This window comes from Misgurnus anguillicaudatus, chromosome 10, assembly GCF_027580225.2.
Source record: "Misgurnus anguillicaudatus chromosome 10, ASM2758022v2, whole genome shotgun sequence".
NCBI lineage: Eukaryota > Metazoa > Chordata > Actinopteri > Cypriniformes > Cobitidae > Misgurnus > Misgurnus anguillicaudatus.
The window spans coordinates 33873699-33901306 of NC_073346.2; the positions used below are offsets into that span (position 1 = coordinate 33873699).

At 36.9% G+C, this 27608-nt stretch overlaps 1 protein-coding gene across 2 annotated transcripts; it reads left to right on the forward strand.

The window, feature by feature from the left end:
• Nucleotides 1-1372: 1372 nt before the first annotated feature.
• rundc3b (RUN domain containing 3b) lies at nt 1373-24712 on the forward strand. Of its 2 annotated transcripts, none has more exons than XM_055211062.2 (11): nt 1373-1684; nt 4616-4731; nt 7399-7532; nt 8183-8268; nt 9225-9314; nt 9513-9593; nt 9672-9843; nt 14883-15040; nt 19322-19490; nt 22709-22830; nt 23271-24712. In XM_055211062.2, the coding sequence occupies exons 1-11, from the start codon at nt 1590-1592 to the stop codon at nt 23293-23295; spliced, it is 1248 nt and encodes a 415-aa protein (XP_055067037.2). In that variant the 5' UTR covers nt 1373-1589; the 3' UTR covers nt 23296-24712. The 2 variants fall into 2 exon arrangements, with proteins under 2 accessions (XP_055067037.2, XP_055067036.2); XM_055211061.2 differs by having other exon boundaries at nt 1378-1684; nt 19322-19468.
• Nucleotides 24713-27608: the final 2896 nt, after the last annotated feature.

Genomic DNA, 27608 nt, shown 5'->3' on the forward strand with positions numbered 1-27608 from the left:
TATCATGCCTCCAAAATCTCATACTGGCCCATGCCTACTTGCAGTACTACTAAGTATGACAATAACATTTATGTCTTTTGTATTCCCCTCTTTTTGCTTCCACTCTTTTAGAATTTTTTTATTTTGTGTTACTTAATAAAGTCTTTTTTCAATTAATATTTATTTCTACTGTTTAGTGCTTTTCACAAATTTGCACAAAAGCTCCTTTACAGGAAACAACATTACTAATATATTGTTTGCAATTGAAGTATTACTTATTGCATTATTTAAATAAGAAATACATTTGAATTAATAACTTCAAATACTCCAAGACTGCCATGCTTTGTTGTTCTTTGCTTTTCTATGTTTTCTTTTTTTCTATTATATAGAACAGCATATATGTATATAGAACAGCATGACATGAGTAGTGCATGATTTTTGGGGGGGAATTATATCTAATCATTTCAATATTATTTATCTTGCATGTGCACGCAAGAAAGATAAAGAAAGAACAATGACGTTTTTACTCTACCACAGCGGTTCTCACATCCGGCCTCATGGGGCACTTAAGCATTGCACATCTCAGACATCTTCCACCCAACCCATCCACTGATCACTAGAAGCGTTAACCAATTCTTGTTACAGTAGACAGAAGTTTTGTGTAAAATGTGGGTATACTTTACCAGCATTCTCATTCTTGAGTGCATAATATTAATGATAAAATAATATTTTGTTAATCAAGTTTCATTTTATTTTTCATTAATTGATTTGCATATGACAGGTGCGTTAGCGTTTTGTGTTTATTGTCCGTGGCTTTGGCGCCACCTAGTGATATATTACCATCGACATAAATCTAACTCAATCCAAAATGATTTTAGTAAAGAATGACTAACCTTTTTTAAAGGACAACATTATTACAAACAAATTTTACTCGTTGCATAAAGGACGCCATATAAATCTGTAGTACAGGCTTTATAAAGCAAGCTACATAATGAGAGTCTGATCTCATGCGCGCAAATGAACTTCAGTCACTGGGTGGCACATTTTGTCCGCAATCAACTGTACGACGACACGCAACGTAAAATCCACCAGGGGGCGCGCGGGGGCTCAGTGTGTCAAATCCTCCACTGAGTCCCGGGCATAAATTATGACATTTTATCCCTTATTGGAGATACTACACTAATCGATCTAATGTTTTAAATTCCACATTGATTTCTCACGTTGAAATGGACTGTAGACTCCCCCGAAACCGTTTAAAAACAGTATCCAGTAATCTGTGATGAGGCTCTGCTCACTAACAGTTACCATAACAACTGATTCGGTGATGGTCTGCATGATAATTTACACTTTGAAGATTCTTTTGACAACCGAATCGAAAAAAATATTAGTATATTAGTTATAATAAACTTATAATTTACCGTTCCTAAAAAATATAGGAACTTCCGGGCAGCCAAACCCCGCCCACTAATAGCAAGCTTACCTGCTGCTGGCCGCTCCACGCACTTATATTTCTATGGCTTTAGCGAGAGTCAATCAGTTCATGAGACTGAACTAAAGCATCCGAGAAATACACGCGTGGAAAAAGAGTCGTGTGACAGAAAAACACGATCATGGCATCTTTAAATCTCGGGTTTAATGGAGCTCGAAAAAAAGCAGCTGCGCGAATCAGAGCCGTGGAGAGGAGAAATCTGATCACCGTGTGCAGGTAAAGTCTGCTTATACTTTAATTGTCTGATGTACTGCAACACTGAGCGTGCATGCTGATGTCACTGCAAACAAATTCGGGTTTTTTGCAAATTGCTGATAGACCTGTAGAGATGATGATGAATATGATGATGTACGTGCGATGCACGCTGTAACGCTGATCTGAGATCTGTCGCCAGAGAACATCACGTCATAATTGACAGAAAAGTACTGTGGTGATACCATGGCACGAACCACCCTTTATATTTATATGGTACTCCAAAATACTTAAAAATAATACACGTCTAAAGGTTATGGTACATCCCTTACGAAAATGTTTTTTTTTTGTGGTAAAAGTGTAGTAACAATGTTTTTTTTTGTGTACTGATAACTATTAGCAAAACCATGGTTTTACTGCAGTAACGTTACCATGTTTTTCTCAGATTTGTTATTATCGATTTGTAGTTTTATTACAAGTGTCATGGTTAAAATATGATTACTGTAGTGAGGCAATGGTAAATCTGTGGTTACTGTGGTTTTATTACAAATACTAAAATTGAAATATGGTTACTGTAATAAAACTGTGGTTAATTCTCTTAAGGGTTGGTGGCACCATGATATACCTACATGATATCTCCCATCCTGGTTTTAGCTTGTGTAGCAGGCTGGTTTAGGAAAGGTTTTGTTAACTCACTGAATTAGACATGCAAAGCAATGAGGTCATATGACAACAATATACAGTATCATGCTAAATTCTTTACTGTGGCATCCATAGTGCTTTATTAAAAGTAAAGTATATAGTATTATGTTGAGTATGCAATAAATACTACGCTGAGATTCCAAAAGTTATCTCTATTATTTATTGTATTTCTGTAAAAGCAATGCATTTTTTAACCTGTTGAAGGAAGTGATGTCGGCAGGTACTTCCTCTTCACTGTAGGTTAAATGTATGCATAATGTATATCTCAGTTTCTCAACATTGTATATAGCTGAATGTTATTTACCCGTTGTTAAGTGTGATCAGGCAGTGTCATACAGGGATTGTTTTGAAGCAGGAAAAGCAACAGAAATGTCATGCCTATTAAGGGGGCACAGCAGGTATCAGCCAATCAAAAAGCTTTGAAGCCCACACCTCAGATAATCAAAGTCATTTTACTGTTTGTGTCTGAGAGAACAGAGGGAAAGATAAGCAGAAATCCATTTCCTATCTTTTATCCTGTGATATCCGAGCCAGAGTTCATTCAGAAATGCATCATCCCAGGTGTTTTTTTTGTTTTTTTTCTGATAACATGATGACGTTTAGAGAAACCGATGATATTCACGTTTGTGTGTGTGTGTGTGTTGGTGTGTGTGTGTGTGTGTGTGTGTGTGTGTGTGTGTGTGTGTGTGTGTGTGTGTGTGTGTGTGTGTGTTTGGTTCCCCAATAGATTTTTCATCCCTTTTTGGGTCAAATAGAAAGTATAGCTAGCAATGACATTTTTGCAATTTCTATATAACCTTTCAAAAGTTATAAGGCATTTATGAAAGTGTTATAGTTGTATATGTCCACAGGATATACATCAGCCCTGTTGTCATTGTTTTTTCCCCATTTGATTTATATTCTATAAATAAAAAACGTAATAGTGTTACATGTTTCCAAGTTAATATTGTGACCTTTTACCAAAGTGATTCAGAGTATCTCTGGGTTATGATATCTCTGTCTGGTTATTCGAGTGCTTACTGCTGCACATTGCATCTTATGTATACGAGGGGTTGTTAAAGGGGACATTTCACCTGACTTTTTTAAGATGTAAAATAAATCTTTGGTGTCTCCAGAGTACATATGTGAAGTTTTAGCTCAAAATACCATATAGACAATTTATTATAACATGTTAAAATTGCCACTTTGGGGTCAACCTGAGCAAAAATGTGCCGTTTTTGGGTGTGTCCTTTAAAATGCAAATGAGCTGCAGGGTTTCCCGCAGAAAATTTGTTAGTCAAGGTGGTAGGATTGGGCGGGTGGTGGGGCCGTGTGGCGCGCGTGCACGCTCGCGGTGTGAAGCGCGTCCGCGCTATTCCAAGATGTTTTATCAACTGGCTAGTTCCAGACAGTGATGGTCCGGACCACGTCTTTCTCATTTCGGCCGTGTGGCGCGTATGCCTGCTCGCGATGTGAAGCGTGTATGCGCTATTCTCCGAGATGCACTTGACGGCCTTTTGTGCAGCAAATTTATTTTTATTTTATTTTTTGATGACCTAGCTAAGTTGGTAAGGTTTCCCAGCTTAGGCGGGCCACCCGAACTGCTAAATGCTGTGGGAAACCCTGAGCTGATCTCTGCACTAAATGGCAGTGTCGTGGTGGGATAGTGCAGATTAAGGGGCGGTATTATCCCCTTCTGACATCACAGGGGGAGCCAAATTTCAATTATGGATTGGTTTACCAAATCTAAGGTACTGGGTTGATCTTTTTCACATTTTCTAGGTTGATAGAAGCACTGGGGACCCAATTATAGCACTTAAACCTGGAAAAGTCAGATTTTCAGTGAGTTATGTTAAGTGAGTTAGTGTTTTATGCATCAATAAACATTTTGAACAGTGTGTCACATGACCTCATCATGTTACATGTTTAATTCATAAGAATGTAAGTCATCCATCATGATCTCATACATAAAAATGTGTATTTTGCATTTTTAATCTGATTTTGTGTCAGAGGAGTCAAGAAGGAGATGTTTGAAATTTAATTGGTATCGTGTTTGGTAAAGTAGGACACTTTAATCCTTGTTTTTCTCAATATGTTTTCCAAGGGAAATATCAAAAGTGAAATTATCTCTGAAATGTAGACCGTTAAATAGCACACAAGCACGTTATAATAACAGGACAGTTATGACACATTTTCAAACCTCTTTAGAAGTACATTTAGAGTTGGGTTGGTTTGTGCAGATAAGTGTTAACAGTTGTGTGTTTGAGTTCACAGGTTTTCGGTGAAGACTCTTATTGATCGTTCATGTTTTGAAACGATAGATGACACATCTGCTGAGTTTATCAACTTTGTCTCCATTCTGGAACACATTCTGAGCCATAGACTGAAAGGTGAGACAGAAACATCGGGTTTGTGCGTGAAAATCATACTTCGCAAAAATATTGTTGTGTACGAAAAATGCAAGACAACTTGATCCACACATAGGCACAATCAGGTGAATGCTATAATCACATACCATAATTATAATACACGTATAACAATATTAGGGTTGTGCAATATCCCAAAATTATTGAAATATCTGACTGTGCATTTCCCGATATACTCGTTTGCAATAAATTTGATTTAATTTTAATACTTCAAAAAGTAAGTTTTAGGTTGATGCAGATAATATTGTATGTGGTATGTGGATGTTAGTTGGTTATATGCATGCGTGTGCAACTGTGCATGATAGTGGTGTATTTATTTTATATTACATTGTTAAAATTGTTTGTTAATCCAAACATGGTTCTAAGATTTTAGAGGAAATGAATTTGAATCATCTTTTCTAGTCTTACTTTATTTAATTACACTTTATTCCCGCCATGAATATAGCCTAGAAGCTGGTATGGTGTTTAAAATAAAAGAAAATGAAGAAATACAGAAAATGGTTTGTTAACATTGTTGAAGTTGTTGTGATGCTTTCCTTTTTCTGAAACAAAAAGCATGTTGGTTATATATAAAAAAAAAACTTAATTAAATTGATTTAAGACAAATATCTATTGCATCAGATATTGATTACCGTATTATTTAGCATGCTATTGCATTTTTCTTCAGTACTGCACAGTACCTAAATAATATAATTTATTGCTAAATATATTTACAAATGGCCCCATAATTTAATTTAATTTTAAATTATATAATTAAATGATTTCTGATGCAAATTAAGGTCAATATAAAACAGAAAAAGATGATGAAAGTTTAATCATCCCGCAGGAAATTCTTATATGTACCACAAAGATATAAATATCCCGACACACATACTGTGTCTGTGAAAGTAAATTATCCAAAAAGCCTGTTGTTTCACACACACACACACACACACACACACACACACACACACACACACACACACACACCATTATAATGATGCTATGATGTATGCTGCTGAACAATACACACACACACACAGCAGAGTTAATGAGATATAAAAACAGCAGTGAGCGTCTCATTTTGGGTAAGAAGAGATCCGACTTGCAGCCTGATACAATAGCTCTCTCTCTCTATATCTCTCTACTAAGGCTGGGAATGTAGATAAATGTATATATTTCAATGCTTTTTGGTGTAATTTTGGTATAAAATATTCTCTGTGTTTCTGTGCTTGCAATAACAAAAACTAAAAAAGGTGCACAGAAGAGTTATTCAATTTCTTTACAAAGTAGATTCAGAATATAAATTGCAAAAATAAAAAATAGTTAAAATGGAAATATCGAAAGTTATTTTTGTACACAGTTTTTACATATATGGATACAGGGAAGAATGTATTTTCATTTTTATGCATTTGACAGATGCTTTATCCAAAGTGAGTTATAGTGCATTTGAAGTATATACATTTGTGCTCCCTTGTGAGCCCACAACCTTTGCATTGCTAACACAACGTAAACACCGTCCAATACAACAAAATCAGCACTATTTATATACCTTTTTATATACGTACAGCGGGGAAAATATGTATTTGACACATAAGCATTTTTATCAGTAAGGGGATTTCTAAGAGGGCTATTGACACAAAATGTGCACCAGATGTTCCAAATATTGAATTCATATAAAGAGTCTATGGAAAGAACTGAAGATCAAAGTTCATAAAAGAGGCCCAAGGAACCTTCAAGATTTAAAAACCATTTGTGTGGAAGAATGGACCAGAATCAATCCTGAGCAATGGAGACGACTGGTCTCTCCATACAAGAGGTGTCTAGAGACTGTAATCACCAACAAAGGCTTTTCTTCAAACAGGGTTTCCCACAGAAAATTTGTTAGTTAAGGTGGTAGGGTTGTGCAGGTGGGCGGGCCGCGGGCGTGGCAATCAAAGGGGCGGGGCGTACGTGTCATGATGAAAATATTTGTATTTAAAAACACTCAAATAAAACTCAATTTTGAAGAAACTATGACAGAAAATGAACACATACTAGATTATTAATAAATTAAATGTTTTATCAACAGGCTAGTTATCCTCCAGACAGTGACAGACCATGTCTTTCTCTCATTTTGGCCATGTGGCGCGTGCCCGCTCACGGTGTGAAGGGTGTCCACGCTATTCTCCGAGATGTACTTGACGGCCTTTTGTGCAGTGATTTTTTTTTTTTTGGACGACTTAGTTGAGGTGGTAGGGTATCCCAGCTTAGGTGGGCCACCCGAACTGAAAAGTGCTGTGGGAAACCCTGACAAAGTATTAAATAAAGTGTGTTCAATACTTATTCCCTGTGTCATTTCACTTTATTTATTATGACTCAACTTGTATACTTAAATGTTCTGATTTCTTTATATGAATTGAATATTTGGGTTGATGGCTACATCTGATGGAAATTCTGTGTCAATAGTCCCCTTACTGATTAAATTGCTGATGTGTTAAATACTTACAGTATATTCCCCGCTGTATATTTTCTAAAACGTTTAATTGATGATGCAATGCTAGTATTTGTTAATTGATTACTTTTAAATCGAATGGACGTATTTACAGAAAGCAAAGTATTATCTGCTTGCTCATGTAATGTGTCGTGTGTATACTTGTTTTCTCTGTGTAGGTCAAGTCAGTTGGTTTGGCTATGAGAGTCCACGCAGTTTCTGGGACTACATACGTGTAGCGTGTAGTAAAGTACCACACAGCTGCATCCACAGTATTGAGAACATGGAGAACGTACGCAGCTCCAAGTCAAAGGTCAGAACATGGATGCATACATGCCCATATTGAATCAGATTTGACTTTAAATCAATGATGGATACCTGCATCTCATTAAAGACCTTAATAAATAATAAAACACAATCAATATAAATAAACACACACACATCCTGCCAAGCCACACAGACCTGGACTTACCATCCGTCTCAGGTAATCTGATGGCAGCTAAGACAGATTGCCGTGTACATCTGATGTGAACATACATCATTCTGCACTTCAGCTTCTCATTAAATTTCAGGCTGAGAGATAAAATACCCATTTTTTACTATTTTAAAAGGAAGAAAGGCCACTCAATTTGTCCCGCCTCAATGTCCTGTTTCATTTGAAGTTACATTTCAAGGCTCTTCAGTGGGTCTTTAAGTCTTAACATTGTTTTGGCATGTGAAGGAAGGAGGAGGCAGCTCTCTGCTGTTGTCTGGCATGCATCAAGATGCATTATCCGCTATAAATGCGATGCGGTCAATTGTGCATCTCTAACATGGTTTGAATGATCCGATCGCATAAAGTTTTGGACCGCATTCACGCTTGTGTTAGTGCAGTCTGAGAGGGATGTTAAAACCAGCTTATGTCCTCTCACTGCTTCTGTGGTTGACTGGTAAGAGGCCTCTCTCCCTATCTCTTTCTCTCAGGGTCGTGCCTGGATCAGGGTAGCGTTAATGGAGAAACGTTTGTCTGAATACATTTCTGCAGCTCTCAAAGACTTCAAAATTACCAGGTATCTGCATTTGGTTACATACGAGCAAATACTAAATACAAGATGGCTGTAAGGTTAAAGGAAAACACCTCAGTATTTCAATATTTTACTATGTTCTTACCTCAACTTGGATGAATTAATACATACCTTTCTTTATTCAATGCGTGCACTTAATCTTTGTACAGCACGCCGTGAATGTGTTCGCATTTAGCCTAGCCCCATTCATTCATTAGGATCCAAACAGGGATGAATTTAGAAGCCACCAAACACTTCCATGTTTTAAAGACTGTCACATGAGTAGCCACACGAGCAAGCATGGCGGCACAAAACAAAACGTGACAATTTTAAGCGGATAAAAATGAGAACTATATTGTTTGGCGAAAGAGCACTTAGTTTGCAGCACTTCGACCTCGGGTGCAGTAATATTGACGGACGTTTGAGCGAAAGGCGGAGTAGTCAGGAATGATGATGTTGCTGCGCGCCGAGGTCAAAGTGCTGCAAACTACGTGCTCTTCCAACAAACAATATAGTTTAAAAAATCACCACGTCTTATTTTGTGTCACCATACTTACCCGTGTTACTACTCATGTAACAGTCTTTAAATAGGGAAAACATGGAAGTGTTTGGTGGCTTCTAAATTCATCCCTGTTTGGATCCTAAGGAATGAATGGGCTAAATGCTAACAATATCTTGTTTTGTAAGATAAGGCAGTTCGACATGGCAATTTCTGGATCAGCTTGTAATGTAAGTTTGGGGTAGGGCAAACAGTGTGGAAGTTTGTTTGATAAATAATCTTGTTTCATTAACTATGTCTTTATAAAAACCCAATTTAGTATTTGCAAATGATTGAAAAAATCATGCAAATTCATTTTTTGAAAAGGTGTGAGAACTCGGAAATACAGATGTTTATAATCCCGGCCTTCATCAGATCTGTTACAGGATGTGTATTAAAGATTCGTCCTGTGTCTGTTTTTCAGGAGGTTCTATGAGGAAGGGGCGGTAGTTCTGGCTGAAGAGGCGGGGCTTCTGGCAGATACTCTGATTGGTCTAAATGCCATTGACTTCAGGTACATGTTCACTCATTTCCTATCTGTAGGGTGCCGGTGACATTCAGCGGGGACGGGATGTTGATCAGTCGTTAGCGCCTTATAAACACCTGCTGACATAAGCCACCTACAGTCCTGTTCACACATTTATTTCATAGCATCCCATAATACTCTCACAGTGACATTCTTCTCATAAAAAGTGCATGCATTGATTTTCAGCTTCTGCCTGAAAGGGGAGGGGCTTGATGAGAGCTGTCCAGTCGTCATTGACTACACACCGTACCTTAAATTTACACAAACGTGAGTGTTAAACACGCAGTTTCACACAGCTTCAGGCCTGTTAATGCATCTGTTAATTCAGACTGTGGGATGTGTCAGATCTGACAGCATCAGCAGCGATGAAGAGGAGATGAGGACGCTGGGCAGCAGTGGAAGTGAAGCGGGAACTCCTGAAACCTATTTGGCAGCAAATCTGTTGGCTGATCAAAGCAGCTGGTACAGCAAGAGTAAAAGACTAGAGCAGAAATACAGAGTCGTGCTCGAGCAGAAGGTGAGAAGGTTACTATGTTTAAAAGACCATACTACCAGTTTACCAAAAGGCCCACTGAAATGCTTTGAAACGTGCAGCATTATTTGATGTGGTGATGTCATTTTAACTGAAACAGGAAGTCAGAACGGAACTAACGAGGCGACCCTTCCAATTTTTTTTAAATAAACAATAGCGTTTTGTTTATGGCACAGTCCAGCAAAGCTGCATTTGCCAGCTTGTGAGCACCACAGTTGTATTAAAATAAAGACTAATAGAGTCCCGATTTATATATGATATGAAACCGTAGCACCCTGTATGTGTGTGCGTTGAAGCAGCTCACGTGACACTGAAGCGATATCAGACTTCATTCACCAAAATGCAAAGCATATTTACACTGTCTGAATTGTTTCTTATCGCCTAGTGCTTTATGGGCCATTCATTGCCCATATATGAACTAGTAGCGGGAGTTCATTTGGCACGCACTTCACAGTGAAGGGTTTGCGTTAGGGATGGGACGGTACGAAAATTTTATATCATGATAATAGTGACCAAAGTATTATCATGGTTTTGTTAAAATGAGATGGAAATGTTCAAAAAGAACTGATTCACACACTGAAAACATTTCAGTGAAAAAGTTTTATTTTTGAAAATCACAATTTAATATTTAATGTCCCTGAAATTATGTCTATGGTAAAAAAAATTAAGTTTACCGTGAATTAATACATTATCCCTTAAATGCCTTTTTGTGCAACTATGTTGCATGTGCGGCCCTGCGTCAAACTGATTCTGGCTGGACAGGATTTACTGCGAGTTTTCAAAATCACAGTAATCAAACAGGGTTGAAATGATAATTAATTTTTAAATGATAATACGAACCATCAGGACATTTTATCGTGGTTAATCGTGAAACCGGTAATCGTCCCATCCCTAGTTAGCGTCTAGCTGTTTCCATTGGTTATACACTTTTTATTGTGGTGCATTATGGGATTAAAATTACACTGTAAAAAATGCAGCATTTTTGTCACATCAACATATATTTATATGTTACTTTTTAAAAAATAAGTCTAGTTTTTAGACCAAAAATATAAAATGTAGATACATTTGTGCTTAAAACAAGCAAAAAATAATAATTGCCAATGGGGTAAGAAAATTTTCTTGAATTAAGTGTTTAAAGGGACACTCCACTTTTTTTTTTAAATATTCTCATTTTCCAGCTCCCCTAGAGATAAACATTTGATTTTTACCGTTTTGGAATCCATTAGCTGATCTCCAGGTCTGGCGCTACCACTTTAAGCATAGCATAGCACAATCCATTGAATCTGATTAGACCATTAGCATCGCGCTAAAAAATAACAAAAGAGTTTCGATATATTTTTACATGTATTATTTAAACTTGACTCTTTTGTAGTTCTGTAATGTTATTACCCAGGGCCCAAAAATAGTCCCCTTGGTTTTCTTTCAATAGCAGGGGACTATTTTCGGGCACTGCGTAATATCATTGTGCCTGCTGCAGCCATGTTACATCAGCAAAGTCCTTGATTATTATGCCAGAATGAGAGTATAGATCCTAGCCATATCAGCCTAGAAAATTGCTAATTTTAATATTCTGTCTGTCTTAGTACACGATGTAACTACATAAGAGTCAAGTTTTAAATAGGGAAAATATCGAAACTCTTTGGTTATTTTTGAGCGCGATGCTAATGGTCTAATCAGATTCAATGGATTGTGCTAAGATATGCTAAAAGTGCTAGCGCCAGACCTGGAGATCGGCTGAATTGATTAGAAAATGGTAAAAATCAAATGTTTAACTCTAGGGGAGCTGGAAAATTACCCTATTTTCAAAAAAAGTGTAGTGTCCCTTTAAGAAAAAAGAAAACATTTTCAGGATTTTTTTCTTACCCCATTGATTATTATTATTTTTTTGCTTGTTTTAAGCACAAAGTCACTTAAATTTCTTATTTTATGCCTAAAAACTAGACATACTTTCTTATGTCATTTTGCTCATCAAGAAAATGCATCTTGATTTAAGAATATTTATAATTTTTTACTGAAAACAAGACAAAAATACTAAGAAAGTATTTTTTTCCAGTGCAAAACCAAGTTATTTTAATTTCATGCTGCATTTTTTTTATAGTGTATGGTTAACATTATCGAGTGTATTTATTCACACACCACTTTAAATAGTGCACTATTTAAGGGATAGGGACTATTTCGGGCACTGCCCAGGTGTGAACGATGATATGCCATGATATGGAAAAATGTAATTGCTCAGCCGTTTTAGGAGCAAAGAAACCTTTTTTTCTTAGTTTGATGTATGGATCAGGGCCGTGCACAGGGGGGTGGCCCGGTGGCTAGAGCAACTGCCCTTCTGCCCTAATCGGCTGAGGTGCCCCTCTCGCCAACCACAGTCAAAGTGTTCTGTTACCGCTCGTCTAAAGATCCACTGTTTCTGGTAATCCACTTCGTGATTTCCCGCCTGCTCCGCAGCATCTATCACATTCTGTGTCCACTCTTTGAAGGGCGAAGACGACAGTTTGTTGTATTAACAGGTAGATTCATTACATTACCTCAGTTGTTGAGCTGTTCAATTAGTAATTTGGTAGTTTGAAGCCGAGAGAGGTCGTGTTCTATATTTATCTTTGCTTGCTTGTGTTCTCGTGATCACTACTTAATTTTCTTGTGATCTCGACATAACAAAAGTTGTATTCTTGTGATGTGATTAAAGCTTACGTGTACTCAATAGAACATAATTTTTAGACAGCAAAAGCATATTTAGCAAATTAGCATGGATGAACAAATGAGATTTTACTTCAGAGATTCACTCAAGATGAAACAGATTTGCCAATAATTGACCATTTGATAGCGCTGTGAATTTGGGGACCGTCTTTAAAGTAACTCCATATACGTTTCTACTTTAAACAGCATTAAAATGGAATAACTTAAAGTCAACAAACAGTCACAAAACCAACTGTAAAGTGTTCGTGATTGTCAACTATAATGCACACTTTTTTAGATGTTTTATATTTATTCAAATAAACAGTTAAATACTATTGAAGATAGAAACGTGTACAGTGCACTTTAGAGATGGTCCCTAAATTCACGAACATCAAACTTTATTTATTTATTAAGTCTATCGACAATTAGCTACGCGGGGTAACGGCGAAAACTCCATATGCATCAGCAGTCCCCTTCAAAATAAATGAAATATTATGGACAGGAAATTACATTATGGCATTTGGATTATTATGTCTGGATAGCCAGAAAACAACTTTTGTTATCTCGAGATCATGAGAAAACAAGCAGCAAAAATAAAAATATGGATGACCTGTCTCGGCTTTCCTATGTTTTTGTATTTCTGTGGATGATTTGCTCTCTGTCGTCTTAAAGTGCTAACAACTTAGCAAACATTTTTAGAATTACAGTGATTGTCTAATAAAAGTAATGTACCCGATGAGATCTAATATAAATAACACCAAATTTGCTGTTGTTGGCACACCTTGTCAACAAAAAATAAAAAACAATGTTTTAAAAAAAGACAGAGTTGGAAGGGAGGCTGCAAAAGCTGTTCAAAATTGCAAACATGGATTCAAAGTTTCAGCATGTAAATCATATAGAATATTAAGAAGTTTTGTCACACTCTAAATCTTGTTATAAAGTCTATTTTCCATTATTAAAGCAATAAGCCCCAAGAAGCAGTGGGTTACCAGTGCATTTTATAACGGCTAAGGGGCGTTGTTAGGCACGACGCGAAGCGGAGTGCCTAAAACCCCCTTAGCCGTTATAAAATGCACTGGTAACCCACTGCTTCGCGGGGCTTATTGCGTTTATAAAACGGTTGCTTCAAATTATGTATAGCAGGATTTCATATAATAAAACACAGCAAATAAGTTGTAATTATATTAGTACAGATATTAGTCTTCCGCCAAACAAAGTAGTTCCTCAGACTCAAGTGTGTCTGCAACAGAGCGGTTCCCAAGCAAAACAGACGGAGCAAAGACACAATGAAAATATGATTTATTAAGACTGTGGTGTTTATTTTCATAAATTAACATTCATCTAATTTATACATTAACATTTATACCGTGCAACTGTTGACGTGTGGATCAAATATGCTTGGAAGCATGCTTAACACTTTCCCTGCCAGCGTTTTTTAAAAGAGTTGCCACCCAGCTTTAGTTAAACATTAATGCCTTCCAGAAAAATGTTCTTCTTTAGATATATAAACATACAATATATCAAATGAAAGAACAGACCCTCTGCTTTCAAACAACAAAATAAAAACGTTTCACCCTACCTTCAATTGTTCTTTTATCCTCTCAAATTTTGAGCAAAATGTTGGGATAATTCCATTTCTGTGAATGACTTTTGTTAGAGATCCGATTCAGATCGCTGATCAAAAAATACACTTGAGTTTTAAAGTGTTGAGTGAAAGCATCAGTGTTTATGTTGTGTAAGATCGCCACCACTGATCAGTGATCGCCACCCAGTGGATAATATACGGTACAACTACTCCTCACGGAAGCATTAACAAGAAAACTCAACAATATTTATTGACACTTATCTGGATATCGCCATTAATTGTTCAATTGTTGAGGATTATAATTAATACAATATAATATAATTAGCCCACCCAATAAATCAAAATTGACAACAAAATCCGACATTTTGACAGTTATTTTCTACAGTACACAACAACAGTGGCGCAGTGATACAAGCTATGTAATACGGTTTGAGCCGTGGGTTTACCGGTGAGTTTTATCACAGCTGAGAACGCGTTTCAACCAATCAGAATGAAGAACCAGAACTGGCCGTTTTATAAAATCACTTATATTATTTGATACTAATCTATAACACATCATATTGTTAAAACCATATAAATTGTGCCCCCTTTTTGGCTTGGGCCACTGCCTTTCAAAATGTCTGTGCACGGCCCTGTAGTGGATATATCACCGTATGAATTGCATATCAGAATCTATTGGTTTATACAATCATGTTGTCGTATGGTGTAGTGTTATGGTACAAACGTACCCCCAGCCTTGATTCCGGTTGTGTGTGTTTAGGGTTATCTGGAGGAGCTGGTACGTCTAAGGGAAGCTCAGCTGTCTGAGTCTGAGTCTCAGAAAAAATCTCTCCTGCAGCGTCTCGAAAACACAGAAATCACACACAAATCGGAGAAAGAGCAATTGGAGATCATCATACTGGAGCTTCAGGATCAACTGTAAGACACTGGAAAACAATTATGGAGATAAACATTTCAAAACACTTTGTAAAGAATTGTTTTATGGTCATGAAAATGTGCTGTTGCATGATGGGAAATGTTTGTTCCCAGTGGTGGCCGGTGACTTCATTTTTGAGGGTGCCCTATGCGAAGTTAGTGAAAACATGTTTTTAGCCCGCCATGTGTGTGGCTCGTCATGTCAAAATATTTGATCGGGATGTGAACCTATATGTGCATCATGTGTCGTGTCAAAATACATACCTGCTGCAGACGCTTCGAAGGGGTTTATGATAAAAGGGATACTCAGGTTTGCCAGGTACTTGTATAATCTCATGTGTAATCAGAGTTTAGTGTTAAGTGAGTGTCTTGCGAGTATTTTGTGAATGTGAGCGTCTCTTTCATCATAAACCCTTTTGACGTGTGTGCAGCAGGCACTTATTTTGACAAGACGCATGATGCACATGGTTTACAAGACACACCGAACAAATATTTTTGACATGACGAGCAGAAAACATTTTTAATTCGCACCCCTCGGAAAAGAAGTCCCTGGCTGCCATTGTTTGTTCCACTAAAAAGATATCTGTGAAGTGAATTGATTTTACTTTTTATCACAGATTTATATTTAGCAGATGCTTCTTTGCGAAACAATTTCCAATTAAGATGCCACAAGCAATTTGTGACCTTGTCTATGAAAACCCACCTAAAGTAATTTTTTGTGATTTGCGGTTTTCAAATTAGCTGCTCTCTGCACTAAATGGCAGTGCCTTGGTCGGATAGTGCAGATTAAGGGGCTGTATTATCCCTTTCTGACATCACAAGGGGAGCCAAATTTTAATGACTTTTTTCACATGCTGCAGAGAATGGTTTACCAAAACTAAGTTACTGGGTTGTTCTTATTCACATTTTCAAGGTTGATAGAAGCACTGGCGACCCAATTATAGCACTTAAACATGAAAAAAGTCCGATTTTCATGATATGTCCCCTTTAAGGTCGACTGAGTAAGGTCATGTCAAAGATTGAAATCAATGATTGATATTTAAGTCCCAATGAAATCAAAACTGACAATTCTTATTTTTTATGTATTGCAGTGTTTATTATAAACAGTTTATCTGTGCAGGTCAAATTTTGTTTTATTTATGTGCCATCATAAACTTTTTAAATCAAAATCTGTAAATGTACTTCTTTCCTCTTGTGGCGATCATTTTTTGATGATGCCAGCTACACGGCTTGGGTGGGAGGATCTGTTAACTCCGCCCCTCCAACTGTCAGTCTGAGGCTGTTTCTCAATATGTGTTCTTCAGCGATCTTGCGTTCTCGTGTCCTTGCTCTACGTCATCATTAACAGTCAAAGTTCATTCCAATTCTCAAGAACGCAAGTACAGAGGACGCATGAAAATGCCCGGATGTGTTCTTGATATCGAGGATGCATCGAGTGCAGACTTGCGCGCTGAAATTGCTTCACGCCCCAGAAGTCATTGCGGCAAAACAATGGTGAAGGTCAGGTGACCAACAGGAAGATCGCACACATGTCAATTTTCATACGCTCGCGACCTTCTGAGTTCGTTCTTCCGAGGTCGCCTGGCAAGTTAGATCTCCACGAGGACGCAAGTCCGTTCTTTGCGTTCTTGGAATTGAGAAACAGCCTGATGCAAGTTCAATTTCTAAATGAAACGCCTACTTTTCTATATCCAATCAGAGCACAGTGAAAAACAGAAGACACGCCCACTATTTTTCTCGCATGATATTCTGGCCGTTTCTCAAGTATCCGTCATTGCGTCAATGAAAGGTGTGCTTTCGGTGCTGCGTGCACAGGATTGTGGGTGATTTCAGCGCGTGAAGAGCGCGGAGGATACGCATATTAGTGATGGTCGTTTTCGAAGCACTGCTTCATGAGGCTTCGAAACATTTACGAATCTTTTGTTTCGAATCAGTGGTTCGGAGCTTGTTTCAAACTGGCCCAAGTCACGGGATTTTAACAAACGAGGCTTCATTACGTCATAACTGTTTCGAAACGTTTCGAAAATCCGATGGTTCACCACTAGGGGGAGTTGATCACATGACCAGTGTCTAATAAGTTTAGGTGAACTCGGGTCAGTTTTATTATAAAAGTTCATAAAACATTTATCCTTCTGACTAATAACACTGCCATGTTGTCTACTTTTTGTTTATAGACAGATTTAATGATAAAAATGTGCATAATTAAAAGGGTAGATAGTTTTATTCATTTGTTTGCCCTAAATAAAACTAAAAACACATAATACACTTTTAACTATGTCTTAATTAAGTTAAATACTTTTTTTAACATATTTTAATAAAAATCTTGCTATTTTGTAAAAAAAAAGTGTAAAATGTTTCGACACATCTGCTTTTACACTATTTTGACCAGCAGGGGTCGCCAGCGTGTGTGGGTTTCGAACTGCTTCGAAAAACGGAATCAATTGGTTCAATTGATTCGAAGCTTCGAAAAGCTTCATTTCTCCCATCACTAAAGCATATGCATCCTTTCCTGTATATGGAATATTTCTCGAACGAAGGACTCAGTCCTTGGCTGAAATTCCGAGGATCCTTGACATTGGAACAGTCCTTTGACGGACGTCGATGACGTAACATGCTCGAAATTCCGGCTTCCGAGGATCCTTCCTTGACATTGAGAAACGGCTTCTGTTTCACTCGGGAATACGTCACAACCGAGAGGCAACCTTCCGATCACTCTGAAGAAGCCAAACTGCAATTCATCGACTGGCCACTAGAGGCTGACTCCAAAAGGGAGTCAATTCCTATAGACCTCAATGTTAAAATGGCCAACTTTACAGTAGAACATAATATGTTTACAGCCTGGTACAAAAAGTGTTTTTGGTCTGTATAGCTAAGGTTGCCCTTCATGACAACTATGAGGGGTTGAATTTTTTTGTAACTCATCCGTTTAAATTATATTAAACCTTAAAGTTCTGCATAATTAAGGGCGTGGCCACTTGAGTGACGGGTGAACTACCTTTGTCACGCGAGTGATGTGCGGTGACGCGTGGCCAAGAGGCCAACAGCAGGCACCGCCTACTTTAAGCTTAAAAAAGCTCTTCACAAACCTATGGGTGACGTCACGGACAGTACACCCATATTTTTTACAGTCTGTGTGGTCACAATGTGGAAGTAAAGTCGATCCTGACTTCCAGTTCATGGGGAGTTTAAACATTGATGCTCATAATCTCAAAATTATATTGAGACTTTCGCCTGGATTTCACAGACAGGTTCACATTTGTCATAAAAGCTAACTAAATATTCATAGCCAATTTGCACACATTTTAAACACAAGGTAATGTGGAAGTGAAATGCAGAAAACAGACAATTTTCTGTGGCTACAAAATCTCAATACAGATGATGTCCGATGAAGTCGACAGGTTCTGTCAGACTGAAGTTCATGGTTCATCTGAGCACCATCATCTGTCTGCTTGAAAAGACGTCATCGCCTAAACCAGAGGATTGTTGCTATGGCGACGGAGGCAAATAAGTTAATGGATAATTGCAGCATGGAGGGAAAAGGGTGATGGAAGGAAAATTCCTTGTTTTTTGGGATGCTCTTATTACGGTTCCACATTTGTAAGCCACTTTGTATAAAAGCATCTGCTAAATGAATAAATGCAAAAGTATGTGCTAGCTCAGCCAGCACCAGCGGTGATGACGCATGTTCTTGCAAAAAATGACAGCAGAGCAAATTCTGGTGTAATCTGAGGAGATAGAAGCTGGTCTTCATCCACGTCAAGCTGTTTGTGTATCTCTGTATCGATTGCAACATCCATGCATGAATCAATATGAAGGAGCGTGTATGATCTCTGACTGCGTGTGTGTTTTACAATGAGTGACTTCCAGCTGAGTGGGCAGTTTTAAAACCTGATTGCTGAGGTGAAGGCAATTTGTAAGAAAGAGAAGTAAAGGCACAATATGTAATTTTCTCCACTAGAGGTTGCTATAGAACAGCAACGGTGTAGCTCGATAACGCTGTGAAAGTGAAGTTGTAGTTTTTACCTTCTGTGTCGATAGGAATCGACCTGACAGGACAAATAATTTCGGACCTCCATCTGCACTGTTATGGTGTTCATTTTTTTTTTTTTAGTAAGTCTGAACCTATGAGTATTAATATACACTCACCACCCCTATTTGTTTGTCTTCAGATCTTTTCACAGTAAGGCACACCTCTAAGCTTTTTTATGGCCTTGTGTACTAAACATCCCCTGATGTTCTTATATCTGTATCTCAATCTCTTTGTTTAAATATTTTTACATCCAGAACGGTGATGAAGAACCATGACCTGCGCTCCAGACAGGAGCTTACCGCTCACTTGACAAATCAGTGGCCCTCACCTGCTGCCTTGGATACCAACGCTGTTGCCTTGGATACGATCCTGTACAGGAAACGCACAGGACCATGGGAGGAGTATGTGCTTCCTGTTTTCAACGTCTGTATATTTATAATTTCAACATACTTACCTAGAACGAAATATGTGCAGCCTTACCTCACATCTTATCCAATATTGGATTTCAATCAAGTTGGGTTCGGTCAGCGAAAACCAACAGTTAGTTTGAGCTGTTATCTCAACCTCTTGTTTTAGTCTGCAGGTGTGTAATAACATTATAGTATTTAAGTACAGTGGTGCACGCCCTACTATCATTCAGAGGAATATATAAATAGTTAAAGTCATTTTACCCAAATGCTGGTGCTGTGCCAATCTCACAGAAACATATCTAGATCTCTATTTATTTAAAGGAAATACCACCTATTTTATGCCCACTGAGATTTTCAATTACATTTTACCCCAAATTTTCAAAAACAGTTTGGTGAGCTCAGTGAGAATTCTTATTGTATTCACATTACAGTGATCCTGTAAACTGTAAGCAGAAATGCATAATACATCTCAGACGGTAAAACAAGTACTATAAAGATGTACATGACTTCACAAATTTAAATACTGTATGTGACCCTGGACCACAAAACCAGTCATAAGAGTAATTTTTTGGAAAGTGAGATTTAATACATCATCATTTCCATTGATGTATGGTTTGTTAGGATTGGACGATGTTTGGCCGAAATATAACTATTTGAAAATCTGGAATCTGAGGTTGCAAAACATCTAAATATTGAGAAAATCGCCTTTAAAGTTGTCCAGATTAACTTCTTAGCGACACGTATTACTAATGATTACTGTTTTTATTTCTATTTTATTTTATTATTTCCTCTGTACAGCACAGTGGTCAACTTTTGTTGTGTTTATTTCTGCTTCATAAATAAATGAAATGAAAAATATTTTTTTAATTTATTTACTGTATAAAATTTACAAAATATTTTAATAGGACGTGATCTTTTCTTAATATTCAAATGATTTTTTTGGCATAAAAAACATATTTTTGAGCTATATTTTTTTGGCTATTGCTATAAATATACGTGTGCTACTTATGACTGGTTTTGTGGTCGAGGGTCACATATGTGCATTTGGCTTATGCTTTTATCTAAAGGTATGCAGTTTATCAGAATGTGTGTTCTACGCGAATCGACCCATTAACTTTTGGCTGCTGACGCAATGATATACCACTGAACTTAACAGGAGCACAATTTTAAATATGTGACCCTGGACCACAAAACCAGCCATATGGGTCAATTCATCAGCTGGATTGATGAAAATTTGAATAAATAACGAGGGGCAACCTTCCAATCTATCTGATGAAGCCAATACGGAAGTGATTTAAACTGCAATTCATCGACTGGCCTCTAGAGGCTGGCGCCAAAAGGGAGTCAATTCCCATAGACCTCCATGTTAAAATGCCCAACTTTACAGTAGAAATAATGTGTTTACAGCCTGGGACAAAATTTGTTTTTGGTCTGTATAGCTAATTTTGCCCTTCATGAACTGTAAGGGGGGTGAATTTCTGTTACTCATCCGTTTAAATGATATTAAAGGGATAGTTCGGCCAAAAATCATATTAAACCCACGATTTACTCACCCCCAAGCTGTCCGAGATGCATACGTCCATCATTTTTCAGACCAGCACACTTTCAGTTATTTTAGATCTTTCAGTTAATCGAATGTAAAGTTACGGTCCACGTCCAAGTCCACATCCTTCATGTCCAAAAAATGTGCATCCATCCTTCACACAATAAACCCAAACGGCTCAACGATGATAAACAAATGCCTTCTGAGGGTAATCCGTGCGGTGTTGTTGTAGAAATATCCAAATGTAAAACTTTATAAACGAAAATAACTAGCTTCCGGTAACACCGCCATCTTAGTCGCGTCCGCATTCAAGATGAGAGCGTACGCAGTTTACGAAGGGTTCTGTGCTGCTGCTTGGTGCCCCCGCCCTCCGAATTTGTCATACATCACAAAAAAAAAATGCGTACACTACGCTGATACTCTCTCCTGAATACAGAGCAGTCTAAGATGGGGGCGTTAATGGAAGCTAGTTATTTTGGTTTATAAAGTTTTAAATTTGGATATTTCTACAACAACACCGCATATGTCCATCATTTTTGGGGGTGAGTAAATCATGGGTTTAATATAATTTTTGGCCAAACTATCCCTTTAAGCCTTAAGTTTTGCATAATTAAGGGCGTGGCCACTTGAGTAACGTTGAAACAGCCACTGCTGTCAGTGGAGTCGAGCTAGGCGGACGTAGTTTCAGCAACCAGTCAACGGCGACGGCAGGCACCGCCTACTTAAGCTTCAAAAACGATCTTCAGAAACCTATGGGTGCCGTCACAGACAATACGTCCATCTTTTTTTGCAGTCTATGATAAATAAGCTTGCCGTTGATGTATTGTTTGTTAGGATTGGACAATGTTTGGCCGAAATACAACTATTTGAAAATCTGGAATCTGAGGTTGCAAAAACTCTAAATATTGAAAAAATCGCCTTTAAAGCTATCCACTAGCAACACATATTCTTGATGATAATTAATTTTTTTATATATGTTTATGGTAGGAAGTTAATAAAATATCTTTATGGAACAGGATCTTTACTTTTGGCATTAAAATATTGATAATTTTGACCCATACAATGTAGGGCTGGGCAAAAAAATAGATTTTTCGATTAATCTTTTTTTTCGTGGTCGATTCAAAATCGATTCTCAAAGGCCAAAAATCGATATTTTTTCATATTTATTTACGCAAAAATTTAACATAAGAGTAACTTTAATCAGCATACATTTTTTATACATCTTGCATCAAAATTGTATTGTATTTAACATAATTGTATGCATTTAAAAATTAGAGATGGGTTCTGTTTTAATGTACCCAAGTGTGCTGTTCACTGTTCTTTTTTATAAATATAGTATTTGTATCAAATCTATATTTATTGAGTTGAATCGAGAATCTAGTATAAAAACTGCCTCGAACATTGGAATTGAAAATCGAACCGAGAAGCGAAATCGAACCGAACCGATAGCTTCTGAACCGAAATCGAATCAATCTGAAACATCTGAATTGATACCCAGCCCTAATACAATGTATTGTTGGCTACTGCTACAAATATACTTGTGCTGCTTATGACTGCTTTTGTGGTCCAGGATCACATCATATTTTAATTTCTCCAAATAGTTAAAACAAGTGAAGAAAATGTTATTGCTAGCTTAGGTCGAATGTGACATGTTTTTGGTTTTATGAGATTCGTTTGTGTGTCCACAGAAAGAGCTTCCCGAGTTTAGAGCAGCTTTCTACAGATATGAGTCTATCGCAGACCTCTCTGGATCCAGCACAGCTCAACACGCACAGTCTGGACAGCAAGATAGGACTTGCACAGTGGCAAGGTTTGTGATGCGTGCTATGAGTCAGCTCTGATGACATCATCATTCTTTGATTACTGACTCCATTACAGATGATGTCATTCTCTCATAACCCTAGAGATAAGGCATCAGCAGCATCCTTTTTTATCTGCTCATGTGAATCACCTGTAAACATGTCTGGGTCATAATTTACCCTAAAATCTAATTACATTTTGCATCAAAAAAATGTAGTCTGTTATGAACCATTAAGATTTATTTTGTAATGTGACGCACACTATTTACAGATTCTTTTTACCAAATTTTTGGAAAAAAGCTTCATATTAAAAGCTCCTCTCTGTTGTTCAGATGTTATATCTTTATCTCTCTTTTAATAGGTTCACTAATGGCATTTAAAGATTTCGCATGAGAGATGTTGGTGTTTCCATACTCCACTAACGCGTGAATGTGTGGTTGTGTTTTCACAGGGAAAGAAGATACTCCGTCGCTTAGGGGTTTGTGTGGCTCATTGACCTCAATGGCCAGTTACAAATCTCTCGCTAGCCTAAAGTCTAGTGAGTATCTGGCCAGTCCCACGACAGACATGACCAGTCCTGGACTTACTCCATCCTGAAAACGTATGGACATTATACACGCTGGCAGACACATTCACGCATACACAATGTCCTGCTTGAGAAACCATGACCAAACAGAAGATTGAAAACAACTACACTACCATCTTCTTGCCGGACAAGGTGTCGCGTCAGGTCTGTCCTGACTAGTTTTAGTCTAATTCCATTGAAGTTAACTAGTATTCATTATTTTTTATCGACTTCATCACACACCCAGTACTGTTTATTTAGTGATTCACAATGAATGACTCAGGACATCAGCTTTTTGTAAACCAACCCAGATTTCAATGCCAAATAAGTGTTTGGATTCAGCCCCAGCTAAATTTTGATTTAGACTTTTTGGTCCTAAATTTTGTCCAATAGATACATTTAAAGTCAATTTGCACTAAATTTATAAATTAAAATGTTTATTTATTTGTAAGTAAAAAATCCCAACAGTGATTTATCCTGAGATTAGTTGCCTTAAAGGCGGGGTGCATGATGTTTGAAAAACGCTTTGGAAAAGGAAGTCGGGCTGAGTACCAAAACACACTTGTAGCCAATCAGCAGTAAGGGGCGTGTCTACTAACCGACATCGTCGAGACTGGGATCTCTGCAGAACAAAAAGAGGCATTTCTCAATTTTGGGGCGTTTTCAAACTAAAATAGGTGTTTTATACCTCTTTGTCTGATTGGCTCAAATTGAGTGGGCGATTCCCAAATGCATTTTTGAGAAGGAGGTCTCTGCTGAACAAAAAGAGGCGTTTCCCAATTTTGGGGCGTTTTCAAACTAAAGTAAGGGTTTTTCCACCACTTTGTCTGATTGGCTCAAATCGAGTGGGCGATTCCCAAATGCATTTTTGAGAAGGAGGTCTCTGCTGAACAAAAAGAAGCGTTTCCCAACTTTTGGCCGTTTTCGGTGTTAAAAAATAATGATGTATGGCTTGATTGGATGGTTAAAATGCTTAATCCCAGTTTGAAAACGCCCCAAAATTGGGAAACACCCCTTTTTTGTTCCGCAGAGACCTATACTTCGCATTGTTGCCTGGGTTGCGTATGTTTGGGGTGGTTCTATCAAAAGAGGGTCCAGATTCTATTGGGGTAGGGGCGTGTTTGTTTAGGTGATTTCAAATGTCAACATTGGCTTTCAGAGATCATGCACCCCGCCTTTAACAGATGCTCTCATTGATTTAAATTCAGTGATGTAATTTCTAAAAAATTGTATCACTTTATTTTACAATGTTTTTGTCACACATTTCATGTAGTTACTATTACTGATAATAGGAGTAAATTATTCATGCAACTAACCCTAAACTAAAATCGTAGCCCGAATTCTATCCATATAGTACAATGTAAAAAAGTTGGTTCAATTTAAAAATGTAAGTTACCTGGTTGCCTTCAAATTTTTAGTTAAATCAACTTAAAAATATTAGTTGACTCAAAAAAGTATTATAAAATTGTTGTTGAATGAATAAAAAAATTTAAGGCAACCAGGTAACTTACTTTTTTTTAAGTACAAATCTTTTTTACAGTGTAAGTATGTGTTGTTAATTTTTATTGCTCAGTACTTAAACATATAATTACAAAGTGACAATGACACCATAAAATAAAGTGTAACCAAAAGATTAAAGCAAGCAAGAGAGTAAAGTTTACACCAAAAATGTTTTAAATTGAAAGCTTAGTCTAATTCATGGACGTCGTGTCTTTATATAAAGGATAATGTCAGCTGGTCATTATGCAAAGAAATCTTGTATCATGTTGCGATAATGACCACAAGTCTACATTACATTATTGAGCTTGATACATGGCTGTTTACTCGATAAATAAATAAACACAAAATATTGATTTGAGTTGAAGAGTGAGAGGCGGGGTGACAATGGGAGACATAAATATAGCACAGCATGAATCAGCACAACAGGATAGTGGTCTATTAAATAGTTTAGCAGTCATTTTTCAAAAATATTGAACCTCAGAATGCTGTTATTGACCAATCAGAATCGAGTATTCGAGATATCCATGCAATAATTAATTTGATGTAAATTTAGGCCCAGAATTTTATCAAGAAAATCGTTTTTTAAAATGTAATGGGGATTGGTAAAATTGCCTGTAAAGAGATCTTTTTTTATACAACAAAGGAATTTTTTTAGATAATAAGCACCAATGAGTAAAATTGCATCAAGAAAATGTGTCACTTTACTTTAAAATTTACCATAGATGGATATTAAATAGTCTTAAAGGATGCGTTAAGCAAACATTTGCTTTTTCTTCTTTTTCTAGTATGTTTTGCCTTAATTGACACCCAATTCTCTGCTGTGCTGTATGTAAATGTTCATACTTTAAAAATGAAGAGTTTTAAGATTCACTCTGTATTCAGAAATCCTGAATCACTAGAAGTGCCCTCTTACGTGGAGCGCTCATGCATATTTATGATTCTGATTTACATACTCACATTCATCACTACATATTCATCAAACACAGGGTATTAGTTGTGCATATTTTCCCACCGTCATTCAGATAGTGGCTAATGTGCATACAATATAAAAACAAAAATACTTTAGACTGGAAAGAAATTTCTTTTTTTTGGTTTATAAATAAAAAATACATATTTTTATTAATCAAAATAGAATGCTGACAAGTACGAAAGTATTATTAGTCAAATTTATTAACTACTAGTTTATAAGGTTATGAGGCATGCTAGTAGGCCTTTAACAATTTAATAATTTAACATTCAGAAATATGTATGGTTATTCATTATATTGCGTAATTGCATTCCAGATTCAGGTGCATATGCAGAATACCTATTGGTTTCATTACTGAAACAGTCTTGTTGGTATTGTATGTTGTCTTGCATCTGTGTTCTTAATGTTTAAGAATGTCTTGTCTGCCTGTGTGCGATTTATTTCTGTAACACACCAATGTGTTTAACATGTAAAATGCATGTTTTACACTGTTCAGAGGCCAGTTCTCAGTGCTTTATATGAAAAGGGTTTTTAATTCCTTAGTACTGCCTGATGTAAAATGTGCACTGAATGTGTGTAGGACTGAAGGAATCCAGTACATTAATCTGTGTTCGTGTTTTGCTGACACAGGCATTGTTTTGGGTTTTTAATGATAAAGTTGGCTTTTTTAAATCATACTGCTTTAATTCAATGCCTTTTTTTAATATGTTGTCCTCATGGCTTTCTTAAATCAGATGTGGTGATTAAAGGTGCAGTATGTAAGGTTTAGCGACATCTAGTGGTGAGGTTGCGAATTGCAACCAACAGCTGAGTCCACGGCTTACCCCTCGCTTTTGAAATGCATAAAGAAGCTACAGTAGCTGCCACTGGACAAATATGTCATCGTCGGAGACAACTTAGTAAAAAAATTGTCCGTTAAGGGCTTCTGTAGAAACATGGTAGCACAAAATGGCGACTTCCATGTAAGGGGACCCTCGGTGTATGTAGATAAAAAGGTCTCGTTCTAACGTAATAAACACATAACGGTTCATTATGAAAGGTCTTTATACACCACTGATATTATAGTTTTGTATATTATTTTGCATTTCTGTCAAAATCTCCTTCTAAAAATTACACACTGCACCTTTAAGCTTCATTTGTCAAAGTCAAACTTTCTGTTGTTATAGTGTGACAGAAATAAATGCTGTAAGCACAATGAAGGCACACTGAGATGAATATCATATATTCAGTATCATTTAGCCTTAATTTATTCTGTGATATTTAATTTTAAGTCCTCTTCTATCATCATGTTTTTTCAATAAATGAAAATGTAAATCAGATCTTAGCTGAATGCTGTTTTTGTCTCATTCTTTTAAACAACTAAAGACAGGTTTTTACTGAATATGGCTTTTTTAGATATCTAATCGGAAAAACTAGTGACTATTTTATATATATAAAAAAAATCATTTTTATTTTTAGATTTAACGTCTTAATATCCACACTTAAATATCCACACTTCAAATAGGGCTTTAACATAACAGGGTTACACGAGTTTCAGGGATTTTGGCACTATTAACAAAATAGATCTTTGTTACAACTTTGTTAAACAACTGTTAGTGAAATGACCAATCAAAAGACAACTAAAACAATAAAACTGAATTAAAAAGCGTTCCATCGCATTGAAATAAAATCAATTACATTCATAAACATGACTGACATCAATTGTCTAGCAGGAATAAAATGGATATCCAAAAATGTCACCTTTTTCACAGTGATTT

Bases quoted from the DNA above. Each gene is read 5' to 3' on its own strand.
- rundc3b (XM_055211061.2), top strand. From the start codon at position 1,590: ATGGCATCTTTAAATCTCGGGTTTAATGGAGCTCGAAAAAAAGCAGCT. The intron at 4,732-7,398 runs GTGAGACAGAAA...TTCTCTGTGTAG, and splicing joins TCTGAGCCATAGACTGAAAG to GTCAAGTCAGTTGGTTTGGC. The intron at 9,594-9,671 runs GTGAGTGTTAAA...GGGATGTGTCAG, and splicing joins TACCTTAAATTTACACAAAC to ATCTGACAGCATCAGCAGCG.